At 47.6% G+C, this 26,157-nt stretch overlaps 1 protein-coding gene across 1 annotated transcript in view; it reads left to right on the forward strand.

Moving 5' to 3' along the window:
* Positions 1-26,157, forward strand: part of KCNQ3 (potassium voltage-gated channel subfamily Q member 3) — a 299,193-nt gene that overhangs the window by 252,464 nt on the left and 20,572 nt on the right. The window contains 6 exon segments of the mRNA XM_005900734.2: positions 279-451; positions 6,538-6,693; positions 7,943-8,053; positions 9,884-9,979; positions 11,389-11,483; positions 17,558-17,584. Of these exon segments, the coding sequence (XP_005900796.2) occupies positions 279-451; positions 6,538-6,693; positions 7,943-8,053; positions 9,884-9,979; positions 11,389-11,483; positions 17,558-17,584 (658 nt within the window).

Genomic DNA, 26,157 nt, shown 5'->3' on the forward strand with positions numbered 1-26,157 from the left:
CGCTGGAGGGTCTTGGAGCATCACTTCCCTGGGATTGGAGTGAGCGCTGGCGTCCTGCATCCAATCCCAACTCGGCCACATCTGGCTGCAGGGCCCTGGAAAGGAGTTCACACTCAGAGCTCCTGTTTCCTCACTCATCGCAGAAGAACACGTATCCCACGGGTATCACGATTTAACACGGCACCTGCCCGTCTGTGGCCAACAGCGCAGTGACGGCTCCCACGCTCTGGCCTGACCTCCTTCCCCCTCTTCCCTGCCACCCTCCACCCTCTTTCCAGACATCTTTGTGCTGATCGCGTCCGTGCCTGTGGTTGCCGTGGGAAACCAGGGCAACGTCCTGGCCACGTCCCTGCGGAGCCTGCGCTTCCTGCAGATCCTTCGGATGCTGCGAATGGACCGGAGGGGCGGCACCTGGAAGCTCCTGGGCTCGGCCATCTGCGCCCACAGCAAAGTAAGTGCCGCCGAGAAGCCGCTGGACCACCGCGCTTGCTTCCTTCCTACCCCCATCCGGTCCACGGCATCCCCTCCCAGACGGTGTCCCCGGGGGGGTCCTGCCACCACTGATGGTGGTGGGAAGGAGGAACGCAGACACAGGTAGACCAGATTCAAACAACACTGGCCACGTCACTCAACCCTCTTTGACCGCAGTTTTCCTCTTTCCAAACACAGGGATGATAATGCGGGGGCCCCTAATGCAAAGCAGTGTGGGGTGGAAGGATGTCACCCGGGTGGGTTGGAATCCAGACTCTATTGGTGTGACTCTGGAGACTTCCTGTAACCCCTCTAGGCTTCCCTGGTAGCTCAGATGGTAAAGAATCTGCCTGCACTTCAGGAGATCCTGGTTCAATTCCTGGGTCAGGAAGATCCCCTGGAGAAGGAAAATGGCAACCCACTCCAGTATTCGTGCCTGGAGAATCCCCTGGACAGAGGAGCCTGGCGGGCTGCAGTCCATGGGGTCGCAGAGAGTCGGACATGACTGAGCCACTGACACACACTGTAACCACTCTGGGTCTTCTCTCCTGTGTTTATAAAACAGAAATGATATGCACTCACCTCGTAGGGTGAAAAGACTTAGAATACACTCAGTTCATAGATATGGTGGCTCAGCTGCTGTTGTTATTATGTAGTCATAAGCACAGTGCCTGGACTTGGTATTTGATACAGATTAGCTCACCCCAGGATCAGCACTGTTCTTATCTCAGTTCAGGGATAAGGAAGCAGATACGGAAAGAGAAAGTGAGCTGCCCAGGCTGTCTGGCTTCAGAGCCTGTGTTCAGTGGCTTGCTAGTGGTAGCTCTTGCCTCTACAAGGCAGATGAGAAGCTAAGACCAAGAGGCCAATGTATCTGGAGCTGCCATGCTCTGCATTTCTCTCCTATGGTTAGCCCAAACCTTTGGTACCACTTTCTTTTAACATCCCTGCCTTGGCTGGACCCTGGAGAAATGAAGGAAAACCTTTGAGTGGCAGGAAAAAAACACAACACACTCAGAAGCCAGTTCGGGAGAGATCAGAGCAAAGGGCTCCTGAGATGTGTGTTCCTTAGAGCAGCAGTCTCCAGCTTTTTTGGCACCAGGGACCAGTTTTGTGGAAGACCATTTTTCTATGGACCGGGAGTGGGGGTGGTTTGGGGAGGATTCAAGTGCATTACCATTTAGCCTGTGCTTTATTTCTATTATTATTAAATCATCAGCTCCACCTCAGATCATCAGGCATTAGATCCTGGAGCTTGGGGACCCCTGCTTTAGGGGATAAAGTGAAAGCTGCCTTCACTGAGAAGAGAGCATCTTCTTGTGCCAATCTTGGTGGGTACAGTGTACACGGTTGGCACCTGGAGCAGACCCCCGTTCCTGGGAGGATGTGCTCAGCCCTTTAACTGCTCTGAGAGTTGGCTGCCAATGTTCCCAGCTGTCCCTTCCCTGGAAAAGCACAGGAGAGCTGCCCGGCCCAGGAGCTTATATTGTTCTTAGCTTCCGCCTCCCCCATCAGGGCGGCCCACAGCCAGTGACTCACTGACACCAGGATCCAGCCCTGTGGGGCTGCTCATGCTGCAGAGCTTCCCGTGGAATCAGGCTGAGGGAGGCTCCAGCATGGAGCACACCCTCACTGAGCTCTTTCTTCTGCCCTGTCCGGCTTCTCTCATTCCCTCTGTTCCAAGACCCTCCCTCAATCATCATGCTTGTTGTTTAGTCACTCACTCATGTCTGACTCTTTTGTGACCTCTTTGACTTTAGCCTGCCAGACTCCTCTGTCCATGGGATTCTCCAGACAAGAACACTGGAGTGGGTTGCCATTTCCTTCTCCAAGGAATCTTCCTAACCCAGGGATCGAACCTGCATCTCCTGGCAGGTGGATTCTTTACCATCTGAGCCACCAGGGCAGCCCTCACATGCTCCTAAATCTCCATCTCAAACTTTGCTTCTGGGGAACTACACCGAAAGCAGGGAGCCCGGGCCGAGTTGCCATTGAGGAGCTCAGAGTTTTCCTTATAAATCTTAACATTATCTGCCACCCAACCTGGGCAAGCCCAGAATGCTCCTGCAAAGCTCCTGGATTCCTCCCGTTCAGGTACACACCCAGATATGTCAGCATCTCATAGTAGAATGAATAGAAGCTTAAGAGTCAGACAGCAGCTCAGTGCAAATTGCAGCTCTGCCACCTTCGAGCCGTAAGACTTTAAGAATGCTGCTCTCTTTTCATGAGAGCTTCCTCAGTGGTTAAAATGTGAATACTTCCGGCTGCTCACGTGAGCCAAGGTACATGTCAGTACCTGGTGAATAATTAGTGCTCATTAGTAGTAGCATGTATTATTCCAAACAGTACAAACAAATAACAGAAAGAAAATGAAATACTAATTTAAAACACTTAGAGTCTCACATCTGAAAACGCAGTTTCTTCCCATACATGTTTTATTCCCTGTCTGCTCCACTTCTGGCCACAGGCTCAGGGAGATAGGGCTTTTTTTTTTTTTTTTTTTGAGAGAGAGTTCTTTCTTTCTTTCTTTCTTGTTTTTTCTTTTTTTTTTCTTTCTTTCTTTCTTCACCTGAACTATTTTATTATTTTATTGTTATTATTACTATTTGGCCATGCCGCGTGGTGTATGGGACCCTAGTTCCCCAACCAGGGATCCAACACACACCCCCGGCATTGGAAGCATGGAATCTCAATCACTAGACCACCAGGGAAGTCCCTATTTTATCTGTTATCAGAGGACATGTTAGCAACACCTAAGCTGGTGTCCATGCAGCTGAACTGATTCACGGCTCTGGTGGAAATCAGGACTGAAAATGGCTGGGTAAGGCCCTCGTCCTGTGTTCCTTCAGATTAGAATATACGACAGTTGGATGTTTGCCATGAATACCTGAGAAAAGATGGTCCACGCTGCCGGACCCCACACCTGCAGCTTAGCAGGTGGAATCAGGACAGAATCACAGGTCTGCAGCCGGAGACCAAAGGCAGACGGAGCAACTGCTTGGCCAGCTCCGTGCCCCATCTTTCCCCCAGCAGTCCCGGCTGGACGAGCCCTCAGCCTTTCACTGTCCCTGAGCTCCAGCGTGGCTGCAGGCCTGGCCTTCACTTCCAGAGCAGGCAGTGTATTCAGAAAGTATAAGCGCTTACCTGGATTTGAGTCCAGCATTTACTAACTGCAGGAGCTTAGACCTGTTCCTTCTCTGAACCTGGTGAACAAACACCACTTCATTTCTTCATTCATTCATTCAAAAAAAAGTGTTCTCTGGGCCAAGTTCCATGCTGGACACTCCTGGAAACTCAGAGATGAAGAGTGAGAGCCCCACAGGGTAGGACTTTAATGCTCTTACTAAAGTTGGGATCGGCCAGACTCTGCTTCCAGAACAAATAAGCCCTGGAGTCTCTGTTCAGTTCAGTTCAGTTCAGTTCAGTTGCTCAGTCGTGTCCGACTCTTTGTGACCCCATGAATCACAGCACGCCAGGCCTCCCTGTCCATCACCAACTCCCGGAGTTCACTCAAACTCAGGTCCATCGAGTCGGTGATGCCATCCAGCCATCTCATCCTCTGTCGTCCCCTTCTCCTCCTGCTCCCAATCTTTCCCAGCATCAGGGTCTTTTCCAATGAGTCAACTCTTCTCATGAGGTGGCCAAAGTATTGGAGTTTCAGCTTTGGCACCAGTCCTTCCAATGAACACCCAGGACTGATCTCCTTTAGAATGGACTGGTTGGATCTCCTTGCAGTCCAAAGGACTCTCAAGAGTCTTCATGCCTTAACACAAAAATGTGGGCGTCTTCTCGTGCACACTGTGTCTGATGTGGGTCGAGTGGCCCTGGCTTGTCTTGGAAATGAGCCTTGAGTCACTGAGGCAAGGGAAGGGGGCCTGCGAGCATCCTCTAGAATGGACCTAACACAGGAAGTAGTTCCCATCATTTCCATGGACTGGACCTCAGACCCTCGGCTGCCACTTGACTGCTGGGGGGCTCAGGTGTGTGCAGGAGCCTGTGGACGTCGGGGGGCAGCCACTGCCACGGAGCGGCTGGCGAACATTGCATCAAGTCAGAATTACCTTGAATGGCCTTTGAGGGACTGCAAGGCACAGTGGGGACTCATTTCCCTCCCCATTGACCACTGCGCCAGCTCTTCATCCCACACAGCCGGGACTTCCATACGCACACGGACAGCTGTTTCTCTGGTTCAGCATTTGGAGGCAGAGAGTATGAAAGAATGTAGTCACGCTGGAATCACACTCAACAGGGTGAAAGGTTCGTGACTAGGGAAGGACCATCCACTTCGTCCTTTCCTTCTCAAACCCCGGTGGAGTGGACACTCACGGAGGGAAAGGGCTGATGGATTGCCTGCAGCATCTCAACCAACCTCTGTCTGCTGTGAACTCACACGAGGGCACCAGGCACCTGATGCTGTGGCAAAGGTCAGACCTATAAGCGAATGAGCATAACAGAGACCTAACATCTGTTTAGAAAATGGTGAAGACGTAGAAGGGAAAAAAAAAAGCTGGAAATGAAAGCTCGCTCTAGTTGGGGGAGCAAACATCCAGAAAGCTCTCGTAATGGAGATGACACGAGTCTTAGGTGCCCCAGTGCTCTCGGGTTGGGCCCCCGGGGAGGGGCCCGGAGGACAGAGGACCCATGTGAGCAAAGGCTCAGAGAGATACGATGGACCCAGGAGGCCCGCTGATTGGCCACGGACGGTCGGATAGATGAACTCTGTCGATGTGAACGGCTTCATTCTCCGTGATGACTTAGCAGCAACGTCAGGCCTAATCTCCAGACTGTGTTTGCCCATGACCTTGACTTTCATCTGTCCAACCTACCAGGGTAACCCTTGGAGGTGGAATAGAATGAGAAGGATAGGAAGCACCTCAGGGATCATCATGGTCAGGGTGTTTGAAACTTCAGTGGTTTGCCCATCTTTGTCATGTCTCTGTCCCACCCTTACCATTACCACTCTTAACATTTTTTCTTTACATCAGCTCTGTCTTGTTTTCGAGGATACCCCAGTCTATCATGCGATCATACCCACGAAATAATGGTTTTATGTTTAATTTATGCTAACATGGTTTAAATCGGTATGTGATTCAGTTCAGTTCAGTTCAGTCGCTCAGTCGTGTCCGACTCTTTGCAACCCCATGAATCCCAGCACGCCAGGCCTCCCTGTCCATCACCAACTCCCGGAGTTCACTCAAACTCAGGTCCATCGAGTCGGTGATGCCATCCAGCCATCTCATCCTCTGTCGTCCCCTTCTCCTCCTGCTCCCAATCTTTCCCAGCATCAGGGTCTTTTCCAATGAGTCAACTCTTCGCATGAGGTGGCCAAAGTACTGGAGTTTCAGCTTTAGCATCATTCCTTCCAAAGAAATCCCAGAGCCGATCTCCTTTAGAATGGACTGGTTGGATCTCCTTGCAGTCCAAGGGACTCTCAAGAGTCTTCTCCAACACCACAGTTCAAAAGCATCAATTCTTCGGTTACTTCTTATAAAAAAATGCCTATCTGTATTTGAAGCATCTGTGGCACTTTTTGAAACTCTGTGGTTCAGTCCCTTCATTTTAAAAATGAAAAAACTGAGGCTGGGGAGGAGAGGTCATTTGCCCAGAGTCACACAGTCAGTTAGTGGCCGGGCTGGGCCCCATCCACACCTCTGTCCCCTCTGCCAGGATAATTCCCCCCCGCTGTCTGCCACTTTCCAAGTGGAAAGAGCTTTATCGTTGTTCTGCCCAATCCTGCATAGAATAGGGTCTCCTGAGTCCCGAGCCTTGTCTCCGAGGGAGCGACCCATCCCTCCTGCCTTCTTGCCTCCCCATGAAGCCTCTTGAGCTGTGATTAAGTGACCATAGAGCTCTCCCTCTCCTTCTAGAGCCATCCCCTCATTTTGTTAATGATGAAAACAATGACCCCCATTTTCCAGTGATGGGAGGTGAGGATCAGAGAAGGTGAGTAACTGGCCCGTGTCCCAGAGCTGGTAAACCTGCACTCCAGCTCCAGTGTGTCTGCCTGCAACCTCCTCCCAGCCTCCACGCAGTGACCCCTTCCCTGTCCACTGCTTGCTGTCCCAGGAGCTCATCACCGCCTGGTACATCGGGTTCCTGACGCTCATCCTGTCTTCATTTCTCGTCTACCTGGTTGAGAAAGATGTGCCAGAGGTGGATGCCCAAGGAGAAGAGATGAAAGAGGAATTTGAGACCTACGCAGATGCCCTGTGGTGGGGCCTGGTGAGTTACCACCTTGAAGGCTGCCCTGTGGGGGTCAGTTGGAAGGTGGGAAGGGTGTGGAGGGCGTGATGTGAACATGTGGGGTTGGGCAGTTGCATTCTTCAGCACAGGGAAGAGGAGGGCACCTCCATTTAGGAACCCCCCCGGGAGACGTACCCAGCAGGGTGGGCCCTTGGAAGGAGGGCTTTTCCCTAGAAGTCAGGGCTCTGATCAGTCTCATCCCACGGTCACTCAGGGACCTTACCTGTCATTAGCCAGGCTGGGCTGTGCAGACTCAGTGGCAGATGCAGACGTGTATACCCAGACCCTCAAGCACACCTAGAGACACATGGCCCCACCCTCATCGGGCATGTGGTATTAAAGCATTGTTTAAGCACTTTACATTTATAAACACATTTTAAGTGCAAATAACTCCTATTATTAGCTCTCTGGTGGTTCAAACAGTAAAGAATCCACCTGCAGTGCAGGAGACCGGGGTTCAGTCCCTGGGTTGGGAAGATCCCCTGGAGAAGGGAATGGCTACTCACTCCAGTATTCTTGCCTGGAGAATTCCTTGGACAGAGGAGCCTGGCGGGCTACAGTCTATCGGATGGCAAGGAGTTGGACATGGCTGAGCTACTATAACACTTTCACTTTTTCAAATTGGAGAACCTGAGGCTTGAAGGGGTTGAGTCACTAATTCAAAGCTCTCTGAGCCAAGTTAGTGCTTAACCTGGGATTTGAGCTCAAGCATTTGAGTTCCAGAGGCCACACTCTTAACTACTCCCGTAGCCTGCCTTCCCTGTTCATAAGTAGACGTTTGCTGATAACCTACAAGTGTAAATGCACAGAGGAATATTCAATATACACCTGGACAGACACGGGCCCAGACATTAGACACGCACACCTATATACACAGTACACATAAATACATGCACAAGAGCACATACATTCAGAATCATGGCTATATACAAAGTCATGCATTTGCAAACATACACATGAATATATATGCACATATACATGTTTGCAATTCTTGAAGTACCTGTTGACTGATTGACTATAGGGAAGAAATCCTTAGCTTAGAAACAGATGTGGTCTCAAGGCTCCTATATAAGATTGCTGGTCATTAGCACCTTCTCTCCCACGGGAGTGCTATTCTAAATGGGACAGTGCCGCAGTCAGTACAAAGGCTTATGGGTAAAGCTCGGCTGATACATCACTGACCTCCTCCCCGCTGGGAAGCCCCGTGTCTAAATGCTTCTCTTTTCAGATCACACTGGCCACCATTGGCTACGGAGACAAGACGCCCAAAACGTGGGAAGGCCGTCTGATCGCAGCCACCTTTTCCTTAATCGGCGTCTCCTTTTTTGCCCTGCCAGCCGTGAGTGCTCTTACTGTTCTCCCTCGATGATGGGCAGGATCTGTCACTGCCTGGCCCCAGCTCAGCCATCCAGACTCATCTTCCACCTTCTCGTATCCTGATTTCCAGCCCCATCAACTCAATAGCTGTCCTGTCTCTGCCACAGGCTGTGTGGCTCTCTTTACCAGGAGTGATCCCCCCAAACACCTACTCCTCTTTCAAGACTCAGTTTCCTTTTAAAAAAAAAATTTATTGAACTATAGTTGATTTACAGTGTTGTGAACATCTGCTGTATAGCGAAGTGACATATCTACATATAGGCATTCTTTATTTAAAAGTTGGGGTATAATTGCTTTATAATGCTGCGTTACTTTCTGCTATACAGCTAAGTGAATTGGCCATATGTTTACATATATCCCCTCCTTCTTGGACCTCCCTCCCATCCCGCCCTTCTAGGTCATCACAGAGCACCAAGCTGAGCTCATATTGTTTTTTAAAGTATTCTTTTCTATTATGGCTTATCGCAGGATATTGGATATAGTTCCCTGTGTTATACAGGGACATGTTGTTTATCCCCAGACCCAGTTCAATGCTGCCTTCTTTAGGCTGAGTTCAGCACTCCCTCCTCTGGGTATCGCTCTGTAAAAGCATTTCTGAGTCCACCTGGGATTTCAGATTCCAAATCTGCTTCCCCGGGAGACTGTGAGCCCCGTGGGGGTTTGATTATGTCTTTCACCCCATATTCCGTGCACATAGCGAGCCCTTTATATTTGTGAGTTCCCTTCTCTGCCCTGTCATCTTCTAGTTTGTGTAAAAAAATGCATTTCCCTCAAACTCTTGATCCCTGGTAGAATAACTTCCCCAAAGCCCAGTGCCCATCGGCGTCATAACAACAGTAATAATATACAGCATTGTTGAACTTGCTGTGAACTAGATTCACGCCACGTGCTTCCCCTACACTGTCTCATTTAATCTTTGTAAAAACATTTGGAGTTTGGTGTGCATTTCTCCCCATTTTCCAGATGAGGAGACAGGCTTCACTGGGTCAGTTAGGTTTCCATAGTCACAGGGCTATTGGGTTGTAGAGCCAGGCCTGCTCCTTCAAGCGTGGCTCTTAATCACAAAGCTTGCAAAGAACTTTCCGGTGTAACAACCCCTCTTCCTTGCCCTTCATCTCCCATCCTTTTGATACTGAGGCTCTTTGTCCATGGCAGCCCTCCCTTCGTCCATCGCAGCCATCCAGTGTTTTTTCCTAAGCTGTTTGACCTTGGGAAGATGACCTTTCTGACTCTCAGTTTCTTTATCTATAAAAGATAAGGGGCTGTGGGCATGGGACATGGTCTCTCAACTTGAAAGGGGTGTGCCCCCCCCCCACCCCCCTCACGTGAGAGTTTGACCTAGAAATCAAAACAGATCACAATTCGGAGAAATGCCAGCCTGAGTAAAAGTCTCACGTGACAATTCAAGCAACTGAAATATTTTTTAAATTCCACTAATATTAACTGGAAATCTGTTGCGCCTCCTACTCCTTACTAGGCAGTCCCTCTTACGTCATCTCATTTTTTCCTCACATAACTGTGAGGTGGGTGCTGCTATCTGACTTCCCTGTGGAAGAACCTGAGATGCAGCAGAGAAGAGGCTGGCCAGGGCCTCCCTGCTGGGAGTGGCAGAGTCGGGGATTGAACACTGACTTCCAGGCCCCACTTAACCCGGCCCCCACTACCTGGAAAACGAAGAAGGGATCTTTTCTTCTCCCCTTCGCTCGGTGTCATCACTGGGGCCTGAGAGTCGGGGTGGGGCTCCAGGACAGGCTTGGGGGAGCTGACCTCAGGGCCTGACCTCTCCCTTCAGGGCATCCTGGGGTCCGGGCTAGCGCTCAAGGTGCAGGAACAGCACCGCCAGAAGCACTTTGAGAAAAGGAGGAAGCCCGCTGCTGAGCTCATCCAGGTCTGTCTGCCTGGGGCTGAACTGGACGGGGCCACGCATCTGGGCATGTGTCTGTGTGTGACTATGTCTGTGTGTGTGTGTGTCTATGTGTATGTGTGTGTGTCTGTGTCTGTCTATGTCTGTGTGTATGTGTGTGCATGTGTCTGTGTGTGTGTGTGTGCGTGCACGCACATCCGTATGATTCTAAAGGAGTGGGCATACCGTGATCTGGGATAGACCCAGGACCAAGCCTGCTTGCCACAACTCTGGGTGTTGCTATGGTTTATCTCTATGACTAGTCACTCTGTGTGTCCTGAAAGTGACCATCCCATCACTCTCCCATCCAAGTTCTAAGCCAGTCAAAGACTAGACACAGGACTTAGACAGGCGCCCGCCCACCAGCTGCTTCACCCCTGACGGGTGGAGAACTTGGCCTGGACTTGGGTCCACACTAGCTTTTCTCCCCTTCTATTCTCACCAGTCTTGAACGGGGAACCCACAAGGAAGAGTCAGCCTAGAGCACAGGTGCGTGGCCAACCCGCTGCAAGGAGATGTGGGCCCTTACCTCTGCTCGTGATAGAGAGCTGATAAGTCCAGAGAGGGAGAGATGCCCGCGTGTGCACAGTGCCGACCAGTTCACCGTTTACCCCCACCCAGCAGACGGCCAGCGTGCGGGTGCAGTCTCCTGGGCTGGGAGCTGGGACAATAGTGAGAGATGACAGGAGGGGCAGAGTGCTCCCTCTTCTCCTTCAGAGAGAGTTCTTGCTTCGTGGTTTTACAGGCTGCTGGGAGCAGAGAGCACAGGAAGGGAGAGTGTTCTGGCTCTGGCTGGCTGCCTGGGACAGACCGTCCGCATGGCCTCCCATGACACTGCCTCCAGTTGTAGTGAGTGTCCCTGCGGGGCTGATGCAGGATGGTGCACGGTGTTATCTTGCAGCTTGTAGTTTCTAAGGCAGTTCTGGTCTCCAAGAGTCTGCCCTGTTATCCTCCCCGCCCCCAAACCATCACAGTATACAGAAGATCTAGTGCGTTAGAATCAAAACCTTACCTGCCAGACTGTCTTTTGCACCCAGAAGTGGCACAAAAGACTGTTTGTCTTCCCACCTTCTTGAGAAATCTCAAGGAATCGTGCAACAGCAGGAATCCCTGCTCCTTTCAGGGCTCTTAAACCCAGATTCCCCTCTCCACGGTAATTCACTTCTCTACCCTACCCGCTACTACGTCGATTTTCTCCATCTGAGATGATAAGGTCAAGGAGGTTTTTCTTCCCATAGGAGCTGCAAAAGGCCAAGAATCTGGCTTCCCTGGGTATGACCTCAGTGTGCACTGAACCCTGAGGTGTCCAGGGCTGACTGTTTCAAAGTTGTGGGATTCTGAGTGACCTTCTGGGTGACACCAGCTCATTCCCACCCCTCGTATCTCCTCCCCAGGCCGCCTGGAGGTACTATGCTACCAACCCCAACAGGATTGATCTCGTGGCGACGTGGAGGTTCTATGAATCAGTCGTCTCTTTTCCGTTCTTCAGGCAAGTGGCCACTCAGCTGAACGCTCAGGGCATGACTCACCACCCTCTCCGTGGGTCTGTATGTGTGCTTGTGGCCTTCATGGTTCCTGGAAGACATCCTGGAGGGCGGTGGTTCTGTCTGGGCCTCATGTTAGACTCATTAGAGCTTAAAATATCCCAATGCCCAGACCATCCCCAGGCTGATTAAATCATAATCCCAAGGGGAGGAGGCAGGTACGGGGGTGCAGCCCAGTATTTTTTGAGGCTCCCCAGATGACCTCAGGATGTTGCCCAGGGTTTCCAGTGTGGAGTGGCTGAAAGAAGGTCCGGTCAATGTTGGAGCAGGGTCAGTGGCTGAGGAAGTGAGGAGTGGGTGCAATGGGCTACCCTGGCCATCCTGGAGGCCAGGATAGTCGTGCCTTTCACCCTCAGACCAGAAAAGGGCGGGGGAAGAAGCATCTGGGGGAGTCCTCTGGGGGCCCAGAGATGTTTTGTATTCTCAGAAGTGAGAAATTAAATGAGAGTCTTCAGGGAAAAAAAATTACATTCCATTTCCAATGGCCAGCGCCTATGAAAAGGGAAGGGAAATGAATATTTATGGACATCCAGTATGCTCCTGGAATACAAGTTGACGTTGATTTAATACTCACAGGCACCCTGTGAAATAAGTCAGAGGTTCTCAGATGTTAAGATGGGTTATAATCAGTGGGGGATGTGGACATGCGGATCCTGCATCCTTCAGCGGTTTTGTGCTGTGTGCTTAGTCGCATCAGTCGTGTCTGACTCTTTGTGATCCCATGGACTGTAGCCCACCAGGCTCCTCTGTCCAAGGGATTTTCCTGGCAAGAATACTAGAGTGGGTTGCCACTTCCTCCTCCAGGGGGTCTCCCCGACCCAGGGATCGAACCCAGGTCTCCTGTGTCTCCCACATTGCAAGCAGATTTTTTTACCGCTGAGCCACCAGGGAAGCCCTCAACAAGTTTTAATGGCATTGGAATAGTTGAAGCCTCTCAAACAGGCATCCCTGGTGATTTTAACACAGGAGCCCTTGGAGACAGGCTGGGTGGTTGGTGTCACCAGGCTCCTTTTGCAAATGAGCCAATTGGACCTTAGAAACTTTGGTCATTTTGGCCAATATCAGCCACATCTAGGTCCTCCAAGCCTGTGGTCACTACTTGGGTTTCTGAAACAGACTGCACCTTGCCAGGTTTTAGATCCTGAGCTCAGAGTTTTAAGTGTGTGAATGGAAGGCTGGACCGCTAGGACCCTTGAGCTGGTAGGAGAAGTAGAGGGACGCTCAGACTCATACCTGGAGTGGGAACCCCCCCGCTCTGCAGCATGTTTCTGCCATACGTCTGGGTTCACAGACCATGACATGACCCAATGCTGGACTAGTGACTCCCTCCCACCTCCCTTTACTCTCATTATGGGACTTGTGACCAGTCTCTGAACTCGGCCTCAGTATTCCCTCCACCTCCATCACCAGATTGCGGTGAAGATTTAAGGACACTGAGGACATCGAGGTCTATTGACTCATTTCCCCAGCATAAAACCTTCCAGTGGGTAACCATGACAAAGAGAAGAGGATCCAAAACCTGACCGTGACCCACAGGGCCCCAGAACCTCAGGGCCATGCTTCCCTCCCCCAGCTCAGGGGCTATGGTGCTGTCCCAAGAGGGTCTAGTGGTACATGGCACCTTCTAGTCCAGGCATTCAGCCTAGCAGTATTTTTGAGCTCCTTGTATATGCTAAGGTTGGGCCAGACCATGAAGGTCACACATGACTCATGAAGGACTCTCACCTTGATCCGGAAAGGGAAGAGAAGCCACTGAAGGCAGAGAATGACATGATCAGATATGTGTTTCAGGAAAAAGACGAGAAGGGATGTGGAGGACGGATTGGACAGGCCCAGGATCAGGAGATCAGCTAACAAATGATTGCAGGATTCAAGGGAAGAGGAAATGAGGGCTTACAGGAAGGTAATAGCAATAAGAAGAGAGAATGGAGAGAGGACCTGAAAGGGAATAAGCAGAGACAAAGAAATTCAAGGAGTGATGAATTGTAGAGCTAAGGAGATGAGAGAAAACAAGATTCCATAGTGGAATGGTAGAGTTGGGTTTACTTTATGTTCTTACTTGTAATTAGATTTACTTACCCTGAAGATGGGCTTCCCAGGTGGCGCTAGTGGTACAGGACCTGCCTGCCAATGCAGGGGACAGAAAAGAGACAGATTTGATCCCTGGGCCGGGAAGGTCCCTTAAAGAAGGGCATGGCAACCTGCTCCAGTATTCTTGCCAGGAGAATCCCATGGACAGAGGAGCTTGGCAGGCCACAGTCCACGGGGCCACAAAGAGTCGGACACAACTTAGCATGCAGGTATGCGCCCTGAAGATGCTTTCTATGATTCCTTCTGATTCTAGAATTCTATTCTGTGTGTGTATGAATTGGTCAGTCATGTCCAGCTCTTTGCGACTCCATGGACTGTAGCCCACCAGGCTCCTCTGTCCAGGGAATTCTCCAGGCAAGAATACTGGAGTATTCTTGGGTAGTATTCTGGGGTGGGTAGCCATTCCCTTCTCCAGGGGATCTTCCTGACCCAGGGATCGAATTTGAGTCTCAACATTGCAGGCAGATTCCTATTGTAGCTATAATCATTTCGAGTTTGGGGTAGTATCAAAATTCCTTAGGAGAGCAAGAGTCTTAGAATGGGCCAGTCGCTTCTCCTGAAGAGAACAGATTGACCTTGAACTCCAAAACCAGAGCTTGTGAACCACACTGAACGCTGAATCAAGATGATTTCTGTTTGCTTTGCATCCCGTGGTCTTGGCAATAGGCCCATTCTTTTGGGTTGATTTATTATAAATAAGGCATTGTCCTAGCTGTCAGAGACTCGGAGGAATACTTTGTGCTGTAGACAGCTGCTGTGATATGGGAATGGCTTTTAGACTAGGAGGGAACATTTCTTTCTTTTTTTCAAGGACAAAAGTATAAAGCCACTAGAGAATTCACTTGGCAACCATTCTGAAACAAGGCAGTCCCTTGAGAAAAGAATGTTCCCCATATTCCAACCCATTCCATAGGTTTCACAGCAAAATAAAAAGTAGCTGATGGTACACTGGTATGTCTTCACCTGCTTCCTAAAGGTTTTTTATTTGATTTATTTTTAAAAAGACTTTATTGAAATAGACTTCATATACTACAAAAGGATTTCACATACCATAAAAGATACCCATTTAAAGTAACAGCTCGGTGGGTTTCAAAACATATTCACAAAGTTGGGTATTGGTCACCACAGTCTAATTCCTGGACATTTTCATTATCCCCCAAAAGAAACCCAGTGCCCTTTAGCAGTCACCCCTGGTTCCCTCTTTTACTGCAGCTCCTGTAACCACTCATTTATTTTCTCACTCTATTCTGCCTATTCTGGATATTTCATATAAAAAATAAAATCTTGGGACTTCTCTGGTGGTCCAGTGGCTAGATTCTGTGCTCCTAATACAGTGGGCCTGAGTTCGATCCCTGGTCAGGGAACTAGAACCCACATGCCATGGCCAAATAAATAAATATAATAAATAAATAAAATGTTATGATTTCTTTTACCTAGCATAATATTTTCAAGTTTCGTCTATGTTGTCTTGTGTATCAGAACTTTATTGCTTTTATGGAATAATATTTCACAATATTGACCCCATTTTATTTATCCATTCATCAGCTGATACACACTTGTGCTGTTTCTACTTTTGGGCTGTTATACCCCCATGAACATTCAAGTACCGGTTTGTGGATATGTGTTTTCAGTTCTGTTGGATGTATACCTAGGAGTGGAATAGCTAACTCTATATTGACTTTTTGAGAAGTCGTCAGACTGTTTTCCACGGTGGCTGCGTGATTTTGTGATCCTCCAAAAGATCTTGAAGGATGCAGTTATGTAGCCCATTTCTAAAAGTAGTGTCATATCCATTTCCAGCAAGTGTAGTTCTTTGTTACTTTGCAAGAATATGTGTGTATGTATACACACAAGTACATATTGATATGTGTATGTATATATTTGTATGTTTTGGGCTACCAGTGATGAATGATGGTATGCCTTTTTTGTTTTGTTTTTATGATTACTTAGAATTATATACTCATTACTTTTGAATTTCAAAGAACCTTAGAGACTTTGAAGTCCAACCCCAATTTTGGATAAGAAGAAACAGAAGCCTCCAGCTCAGGAACTTGCTCAAGGTCACACATGATGCTGGGCACAGGAGAGACCAAACCCAGGTCTTCTGATTTGCTGGCCTATGGAGACGGAGGCTTCCCAGGTGGTGCTAGGGGTAAAGAACCCGCCTGCCAGTGCAGGAGATGTAAGAGACTCTGGGTTCAATCTCTGGGTCAGGAAGATCCCCTGGAGGAGGGCATGGCAACCCACTCCAGTATTTTTGCCTGGAGTATCCCATGGACAGAAGAGCCTGGAGGGCTGCAGTCCATAGGGTTGCAAAGAGTCAGACACAACTGAAGCAACTTAGCCCAGATAATGGTAGACCTAGTAGAAATGAAGTGAAGTGAAGTCGCTCAGTCGTGTCTGACTCGTAGCGACCCCATGGACTGCAGCCTACCAAGCTCCTCCGTCCATGGTATTTTCTAGGCAGAAGTACTGGTGTGGGTTGCCATTTCCTTCTCCAGGGGATCTTCCCCATCCAGGGATGAAACCCGGGTCTCCTGCATTGTAGACAGATGCTTTACCGTCTGAGCCACCAGGGAAGTTCCAGTAGAAGTGGGTGCTGGGAGGCTAAGGTACAGGAAGAATCTGGGGAGTAGGAGGGGGGCAGAAAGTAAGTTACACATTCTCATGTACAAGCAGAGAAGTGGGCAGATGTTAAAAATCGGATGTTGTTTACCGTCAACAATAACGAAAAAATCCATGCACACTTATCAGTTCCCTAAAAGTGATATCAATAACAGAATTGTCTGTAGCTGCACTGCCCTACATGGTAACTACTTATCACAGGTGGCTGTCTAGTATCTATGGCTAGTGCAACCAAGAAACAGAATTTTTCATCTTCTTTCATTTTAATTTCAATGACCATCTGTGATTAGTGTCTGTCGTTGCAGCTCTGGAATCATTAGATAGACAAAAATGGAGATGAAACAAAGGCCCAAGAAACAGCAGTTGCCTGACCAAAAAGACTCAGTTAATTTACTGTATAAACAGAACTTGTTTTTTTATGAGCAGGGTCAAGATTATTGGAGTTCTTAGAAATGGAGAAGAAGGACAATATGCAGTACTCTTTCTCTAGGGCTGAATAACGTTAGACCCGTTTTCATAAGTGCTGTGTGCACGTGTGCACATGCTAAGTCGCTTCAGTCGTGTCCAATTCTTTGAGACCCCATGGACTGTAGCCCGCCAGGCTTCTCTGCCCATGGAATTCTCCAGGCAAGGTACTGGAGTGTGTTGCCATGCCCTCCTCCAGGGGATCTTCCCAACCCAGGAATTGGTCTCTTAGGTCTCCTTCATTGGAGGCAGGTGCTTTACCACTAGCACCACCTGGGAAGCCCTTTATATGTACTATCTCATTTAATCCTTGGTTCCCTGATCTGTCCCCACCACCTAACAGGTCACCTAAACCCAGCACAAGGTGTGGCACAGAGTAGGTGCTCAGGAACCATTTTTGGATGAATAAATCAGTAGTCCCCATCCTTTTGGGCACCAGGGACAAGTTACGTGGAAGACAATTTTTCCCCAGACTGGGTGGTGGGGTGGGGGTGGTTTCAGAATGATTTAAGCACATTATATTTTTCGCGCACTTTATTTTTAATCTAATGCCACCACTCATTTGACAGGAGGTACCAGTCCGTGGGCCTGAGGATGAGGAACTCTGGAATAAATGAATGAATGGCTGAGAGGGATCTTGGAATTCAGAACCAGGCCCGTTAGGTTGCAGGAGGGGTCTAGGGTCTGCCTGGGGAACCCCAACTCATTCATGGGTCCCCCTCTATATGTCCCATTTTGCCTTGCTCCTGCATCTTCAGCAAAGGAAGCTTGCAAACAGATTTTGGGGAGAGGAGAAGCAGTTGCATGTAATTTATGCTTTATTTTTTTCTCCTCATAGGAAAGAACAGCTGGATCCAGCAGCCAGGTACGTTTGTGATCATGAATCCTCTTCTTCCCATCACTGTGTCGGGACAGAGGGTCCAGTTGTGTACGGCCTGGGGCCCCTGGGCAGTTGTGCTGGTCATGAGATAGAGTTCTGGGGTTCGCTGCAGTTGCTGGACACCATTTTCCTCTGCCAATTTCATGTAAATTTGCTCAAGAACAACTTAATTGTGATCATAGCGGTAGCCACCTTTTGGGTGTTTCTCCTCTGGGCAGTGCCTGGAGTCCTACATGTGTGGTCTCACATGGTCCTCACGTCACCAGTGAAAAATCGACTCTCATGCTTTCATTTATGGGTTGAGGAGGTTGGGTGTTAGAGAGGTTGAGTTACTCACCTCCTGAGTCACACAGCTACTGAGTAGTAAGACCAAAATTCGAACTCAGGTCTGAATATTCAGACCACATTATTTCCACTATAACTTGCTTCATTTGCTTCTTGGGCTCAAAAAGTGTGAAAGTGTTAGTCTTTCCGTCATGCCTGATTCTTTGTGACCCCATGGATTGTAGCCCTCGAGGCTCCTCTGTCCTGGAACTCTCCAGGAATGGAGTGGGTAGCCATTCCCTTCTCCAGGGGATCTTCCTGACCCAGGAATCGAACCTGAGTCCCCTTCATTGCATGCAGATTCTTTACTATCTGAGCCACCAGGGAAGCCCTCAAAAAGTAAATCACAACTGTAATTCACAATCCCCAGTAAACCATGCTCACCACAGGCTGCGGCAGAGACAGAGGGAGCTCAGCCGTCTTCTTTCTGGTTCCTTTTCAAAAACATGTCACAATATCAGAGGAGCTATGGCTCCTACTGGAAGTTATAAAGAAAGACCACCTCTTGGAAACAGTTGAACTGTTTGCATACATGTCATCCCTTGGTATCTGCAAGGGATTTATTCCAGGACCCCTCTGTGGATACCAAAATCCATGGATGCCCAAGTGCCTTGTATCAGAAGCCACAATATTTGCATATAATCTTTACGTGCAACCCACTCCAGTATTCTTGCCTAGAGAATCCCATGGACAGAGGAGCTTGGCGGGCTACAGTCCATGGGGTTGCAAAGAGTCGGATACAGCTGAGCAACTAACACTTTATATGAATCCTCCTGTGTACTTAAATCATCTCCAGATTAGTTAGTGCAAGCACTCTATCAATAGTAAAAACAATGTAAATGCTATGTAAAGAGTTGCCCAAGTGTGGCAAATTCAACTTTTGCACTTTGAAACTTTCTGGAATTTTTTCCCAAATGTTCTTGAGCCACACTTGGTTGAATCTGTGAATGCAGAACCTGCAGCTATGGAAAGCTGTATGGAATACAGCTATTCTGTATTTATAAAACAGAAATAATGATAAATGTAAATATGCATAGTATATTTTTAAAATATGTATTGAAACTGTTATTGTGGCAAACTACTTGTAAGGCCTCTCAGTCCATCTCCTGGACACCAGCTCAATCTCCAGAGCTGACAGAATTTGGGCAGAAGTGGTGGTAGCACCTCAGACCAACTTGTATGGGAGCCACTTGAGGACAGTGACCCTTGGGAATCTGGATCAAGTGGCCTTCAATGGGGCCCACGATGCCTCATCACACACATAATCCCACATGAAAGAAATGATTATAGACAGCGCCAGCTTGCTCACAGACACAGACACGGCTTGGACTCTGCCTCCTTCACGCAGGTTTTCAAATGGAAGGAGTATTTCTTGCCTGGAACCAGTCTGGACTGTAGTGGGTATTTGGGTGTAGAGGAGGGGGCTGGACAGCTGACAGAGTCAGGGTGCATTTGCTAGAGAACTTGCAGCCATTTTGTGTCTCAGAGGCAGAGCAGGAAGATAGCTCAGCGATCCTCTTCTAGATACTTTTTCAAGAGGACAGGCTCACCCCAAGTTCCAAAACTCACGAGCAACCAGGAGTTATACAACCTTAAGACTCTTCAACAGGGCTCCCTGCTCCCTCCCCTCTTGTGATCAACAGGGTTTCAGATCATGCAGGTGAATTACTCACTACAAGTGAATTATTCAATCTACCATTACTGCCTTTCCTATGCAGACACGAATAGAATTCAGCCAGACTGGAACATACGTGTGGAATATTGTTGCACCCTAGACTAGGAACTTCGGTTTATTTGGGGCTCAGATAGATGCTTTTTGCCACATTGCTGGGCATGCTTCTCCCATGATTGAAAATCTGAAATCATAATGCCATCTGTAGAAGGCCCGTCAAGTTCCAGGCCACTCCACTTTCATTGTCATCTAATTCCCAATTAAGACTTCTCGTTTTTATGAAAAAAGAGCACAGGCGAGATAAACTTTCGTTCACAGTTCTCCCCCCCGCTCGGAGAGAAAACAAGGTATCAAAGCCGCAAAGATTTGGCACATGAATGATGACAGTTATTTATAGAACTGACAGTTGCCTTCTCTGCCTTTCTCAGGATAGCCCGTAGTGCCAGAGGCGCCTTCTAAAGGGGGGCCACTGCCCTTGTGTAGGGCCCCCTTCTCCCATGTCTAAAGATGGAAGGAAGAAATAATGAAAAAATAAGAGACAAAATAAAGATTTTAAGCCCTTGTAGGTGGAATTGACTTGCTCTATGCAGATTACAAGCCTGTGTTCATTGAGCTCACAACAAACAGAACAAAACAGATTGACCACTTCTTCAAAAGACTTTTCTCTTGCCTGCAATGCAACTGTACTCTTGGTTTATCCATCACTCATCTGAAATCTCCATCCATTCATCATCTGTCCATCTGTCCATTCCACCCATCTATCACTCACAATCCATCATGCATCTATCCATCATCTATCATCCATCAACCATCCATCATCCATCCATCTGTTCACCCATCCATCTGCTTATTCAATGAATATTTATTAAGACCTCCTGTGTACCAGAAACCCTTTTAGGGAATATGGCTATAAACAAGAAAGACAAGGTCCCCAATTATTTACTTGACAGGGTGCCTCTCCGTTTTCCTGAAAGTGACATGTCCCAAACTCAACTTGTGTTCTTTTGTTTTTTTAATCTTTGTTAGTTTATCCAGGACACACATGCCCAACAAAGATGGCATGAGGAAGCTAGAGAATGTAGTCAAGTTGGTCCCAAGCAAAGCTGTTTACTAAGTACTGTTTGCCTTTGGTATTCTTTAACTTCACCTATTAGGTTGTCTATCTTCAAGTTCTCTGTGGTATCACAGCTTCCATGACACCACATCCCCACGACCTCATCTTATTTTTGTACCCTTGATGGGAGGGGCAGGATTTGCATTTAAAAGTACCACTCCTAGGATTCTGTTTGTCTTTTGTTCATATGAACACTTTTGTGAGTTTTAATGTGCAAAAAAATGGACCCAGAGCTAAGCTTGAAAGTAGAGACAAAAGAGATTTTAATTGAATTGAAAATGAGAAAAATCTAGACTGGAGCAGAAAAGGACTCAACGCTGGAAGGAGTATATAAGGAGGAGAAATGGGAAGAGAGAGGATTCAGAACCTGGCTGGATGGTATAACCACTGAGAATTTTTCCTGATGGAGAGAATCTAAATAACTTTTTAATTTTTAAATTTAAGTTTTCTTTAAAAAACATGTACATGGTTCATAAGTCAAAGTATTGTAGAAGTAGGGACTTCCCTGCCAGTCCAGCGATTAAGACTCCATGCTTCCAATGGCTTCCCATGTAGCTCAGTTGATAAAGAATCCTCCCTCAATGTGGGAAACCCCAGTTCAATTCCTGGGTTGGGAAGATCCCCTGCAGAAGGGATAGCATACCCACTCCAGTATTCTTGGGCTTCCCTTGTGGCTCAGTTGGTGAAGAATCCGCGTGCAATGTGGGAGACCTGGGTTCGGTCCCTGGGTTAGGAAGATCCCCTGGAGAAGGGAAAGGCTACCCACTCCAGTATTCTGGCCTGGAGAATTCCATGGACTGTGTAGTCCATGGGGTCACAAAGAGTTGGACATGAGCGACCTTCACGTTGACTTCCAATGCATGGGACCTGGGTTCCATCCTTAGTTGGAGAACTAATATCCCACATGCCATGCAGCATGACCAAGATAAAATGAAAAACACAGTTTAATAAATAATAATAATATAGAGGCAAACCATGAAATGTCTTAGTACAACTTCTGTCCCTCTCCACCCTATTCCACTGTCCACTCCCCATAAATAATTTCTTTTTCATTTTTAGGTATCTTTCCAGTGTTTCTTCAGCAAACACAAACCAAAATTTATATTTTTATATTCCAACTTCCAAAAGTACTTTAATAATGATACTCAATTTAAGTTATTTGAGCTGTGAGGCAGATCCTTACCATTTACTAAAATCCACTTCATGCCACAGTCTTGTATGAAGTGTGTGTGTGTGTGTGTGTATCAAGGAAAGTGACTGCCACAGTCCCTTAGATTTCTTCTCCAAACCTGTTTTGTCCCATTTGCTCAACTGAAAATAAATGGCGTCCCCATAAAAATAAACGGCGTCCCCACCTACCCGTTCTGTATACAGCCAGAAACTTTCTCTTTCCCTCGCAGCCACACAGAACCCATGGAGGAAGACGGGCGTGGCTCTTCTCCAAAATAAATGTCCGAGTTCTGGTCTCCTCTTGCTCCTCAGTGCAGTCTCCCTGGTCCAGACCACCAGCATCTCTTGCCTGGAAAACATAAGGCTTCTTCATTGCTCTTTCAGTTTTTCCTTACTCCCCTCCAATCCATTCTCCATGGAGAGGCCACTGTGTTTCCCTTTGGGGGGAAAATGTGTTTTACTGTGGTAACACACACATAAAATTTGCCGTCTTAACCATTTTTAAATGTCCGTTTAGGAAGTCTCCAGTATATTCACGTTGTCATGCAACCAGTCTCGGTACTTCTCAGTCTTACAAAACTGAGACTCTGTGCCCATTAAACACCTGCTCCTCATTTTTCCCTCCCTCTAGCCCCTGACAATCACCATTCTCTTATACTTTCTGGGTTTGACTTCTTTAGAATCCTCGTGTGAGTGAAATCATATAGTGTTTGTCCTTCTGTGATGGGTTTACTTCACTTGTGGCATAATGTCCTCAAGGGTCATCCATGCTGTAGCTGGCATCAGAGTTTCCTTCCTTTGAAGGCTCCAGTGAATGTCTATACTGCATTTTATTGACCCGTTTATCCATCCATGGACATTTGGGTGGTTCTCACCCTCTGGCTGTTGTGGATAATGCTGCTATGAACATGTATGTGTATATTTTTAATGTAAAGTTGATATACTCTTTCCTTCTTAAAACTCTTTTGGTGTCTCCAGGTAGGCTTAGAATGATAGAAATTCCTATTTTCTCTTTCTATTTTAGAATCTTATTTTCTTTTTTCTTTGGCTGCACCCTGTGACTTGCAAGATCTTAGTTCTCTGACCAGGTATCAAACCCACAGCCCTTGCAGTAGAAGGGCAGAGTCCCAACCACTGGACTACCAGAACTGTCCCCTGCAGTGGCTGATCTTGATGGCAGGCATCCTGTTTCTATCCTAAGTTCCCTCAGGGCTCACCATCTGGGGTGGCTCTAATGTAATGGTTTGATGGCTGCAGCATCCTTTGTTAACTGCTAGAGCAGGTAGCATTTTTTTTTTCATTGATGCTGGTCAGGTTTCTAGCAATACATGTATCTGTTTGCCTGTCACGTGACTTCTTGACCTTATTGTAAGCTAACTGGAGGCCGAAAATCATACCTACTTTGGTCACTACTGTAACCTCAGCAAATTACCAAGAGTCTAGCATTTTCAAGGTGCAGAACACATTTTTGTTGGGTAAATAAGTGACATGAGCTCTGTTTTACAGGTGAAGATAAAACCTGAATCAGAGTTAATGCCTTACCCAGGTTGAAATATTAACCACAGAGCAGCTATTTGAACTCAGTTCTCTTCCTCCAGAGGCAGTGCTCTTTCCACTCTACAGCAGCTCCTTTATCAGCTGATGTTGGATGCATCTTGTTAATCAGAAGCTCGAGTGTTGTTATTTCTTGCTTCCTTCACTCAACATCATAATGATGCTGTAAGGGCTTGCTACATGCCAGGCACTGTGTTAGGTGCTGGATAACTAGACAAAGGGCAGTTTCTGAACCAATAGCTTACCCTTTTCATGTCTTAATGGCAGCTCTATTGACTTTTGGGTGGGATAAGCCTTTGTTGTGGGCGCTGCCCTGAGTGCATTATAGGAAGTTTAACAACATCCCTGGCCTTGACCCACTAGAAACCAGGAGCACCACCCCCCCAAGTTATGTCAATCAAATATGATTCCAGACTTCACCACGAGTCCCCTGGGGGCAAAATCACCGCTAGTTGAGAGCCACTGCTACAGTGAGAGAGTCCCTCGTAAGGTGAAGATTTCATTCTGATGGCCAAGTGCCGTGGTTGAGAGAAGCCTCAAAACAATGCACAGTGAATGGTTATCTCGTTGACCCAAAAGTGGAAGCGTGCCTGGGGACTGCTGCTTGGACCAGGTTTCCAGCAAAATCAGTTATTTGGATAAAAGATAGGATGAACGTTTTCCCAGGCACAGGTCACAGCTTGTGCTGAGGCTGGGAAGCATGAATAGGGGAATGCACAGAGTTTAACACAACTTAAATTCCGTGTAGTCAAAGCTATGGTTTCTCCAGTAGTCATGTGCAGATGTGCGAGTTGGACCATAAAGAGTGCTGGGCGCTGAAGAATTGGTGCTTTTGAACTGTGCTGCTGGAGAAGACTCTTGAAAGTCCCTTGGACAGAAAGGAGATCAAACCAGTCAATCCTAAAGGAAATCAACCCTGAAGACTCACTGGAAGAACTGATGCTGAAGCTGAAGCTCCAATAGTTTGGCCAACTGATGCAAAGAGCCTGGGTGCTGGGAAAGACCCTGATGCTGGGAAATATTGAAGGCAGGAGCAGAAGAGGATGACAGAGAATGAGATGGTTGGATGGCATCATCAAACTCAATGGACATGAGTTTGAGCAAGCTCTGGGAGATGGTGAAGGATAAGAAAGCCTGGTGTGCTGCAGTCCATGGGGTTGAAAACTGTCAGACATGACTTAGCAACTTAACAAAGAGTTCCCAGAGCAATAGCCCAGGGCAAGGACTGTATAATCTTGCCAGGAAAGAAAAACCTCCGTCTCTAGTCTGTATTTCCAGTTTTCCCAACTCATGTTTGGAAATTGTTTGTCGGCCCTTAACAAATCAGAGACCTTAGCTTTCCAAGGAAATCTGATGTCAGCTTCATGGAGAGCTTTTCTTGTAAGATCTGCAAGCCTTCAAATACAAGGCCTGAAATATGCACTAGAAATCCATACAGAGAAGGGCCGAGGTGGGTTTTGAGTTTCAGGGATGAACTTGGCCTTGCATTTGATTATCCTTTAGGGTCTTGGGTTTCAGGCAACACAATTAAGAAGTAAGCTGATCACCCACTTTGCTGGAGGAAGAATTCCATAAGCCTCTTAGGTGTTATGGCTGTGAGTAACTCAGAGCCGAGATTTCTGACCTATGGCCAACGCATCTGGATTCGTAATACTATTGGAATTTGTCTCATAAACTGACCTCTGTGACCAATGGGGTATTAAGTGAACATGGCCAAAGCAACTCAGACTGTTAGAGATAGAAGTGAAGCATTTAAATGCCAGATAAGTGAATTCTCAGTCCTCACAGAGACAGAACCAAGCAATCTCTTTCATTATCTAATAGTCAGCACCTACGCTGAGATTCAAATCAGGACAGAGTGATGGCCATTACTTTTGTCTCGCTTAGTTTTTCTGGAATTAAGCTCCTCATATATTGATACTTATCTCCTGCTGTGGTCAAACTCAGTGACGGTGGTGAATGTTTCAGACTACCATTAAGTACAGTAAAATATATATATATATATATATACATATATCCTGAGAACTCACCTCAGTTCATTAAAAAAAAAACACTATTTTTTGTGTGTGGCTTAGGAAATATTATCCATCCTTTTTACACATGTCATTAGCCCTCTGCTGTTTCTGTGGGAAGAGGATTATTTATCGAGATAATGATGACAGCCAGCATTTATTGAAAGCATCTCTCGACCGTCCGCCTCCCAGACAGTCAGCTAAGCACTTTACGTGCACTCCCTCATTTAACCCTTACGCAACCGTGTGTAACGCGGGCTGATCCCCATTCTTGTGCATGAGGAAGCTGGGACCCAGACAGCATGAGTTCTGTGTCCTAGGTCACCTGTTTTTTCAAGACGTTTCCCCCCAGGTCAGTTTTGCCCCAAAGCCCCGAACATCAGGATGTACTGAGCAGGGGTGTGGGTGGGTTCAGAGATAAGCAGGCAGAATCCTTGCTTTTCCAGGGCTGCACAAGCCAGTGGGGCATGCGGGCATGGGCATGTAGAGCCTTGACACTGTATTAAACCCAGAGACAAACACAGCCTGTCTCGGAAGCATATGGGGAGTAGTTTCCAAGAAGGGACACTTGGGCAGTTTTAAAGGGCTGATGGGAATGAGGTCAGTTGAGAAGGGAAGAAAGAGCATGGCTGAGTCCACCAAGGCATGCAGGAGGGGACTTGGGGATGGGCAAGGGGTCTGATGCGGATGGAATAATGGATCTGCTTGGTAT

The sequence above is a fragment of the Bos mutus genome, chromosome 14 (genome assembly GCF_027580195.1).
Source record: "Bos mutus isolate GX-2022 chromosome 14, NWIPB_WYAK_1.1, whole genome shotgun sequence".
Lineage (NCBI taxonomy): Eukaryota > Metazoa > Chordata > Mammalia > Artiodactyla > Bovidae > Bos > Bos mutus.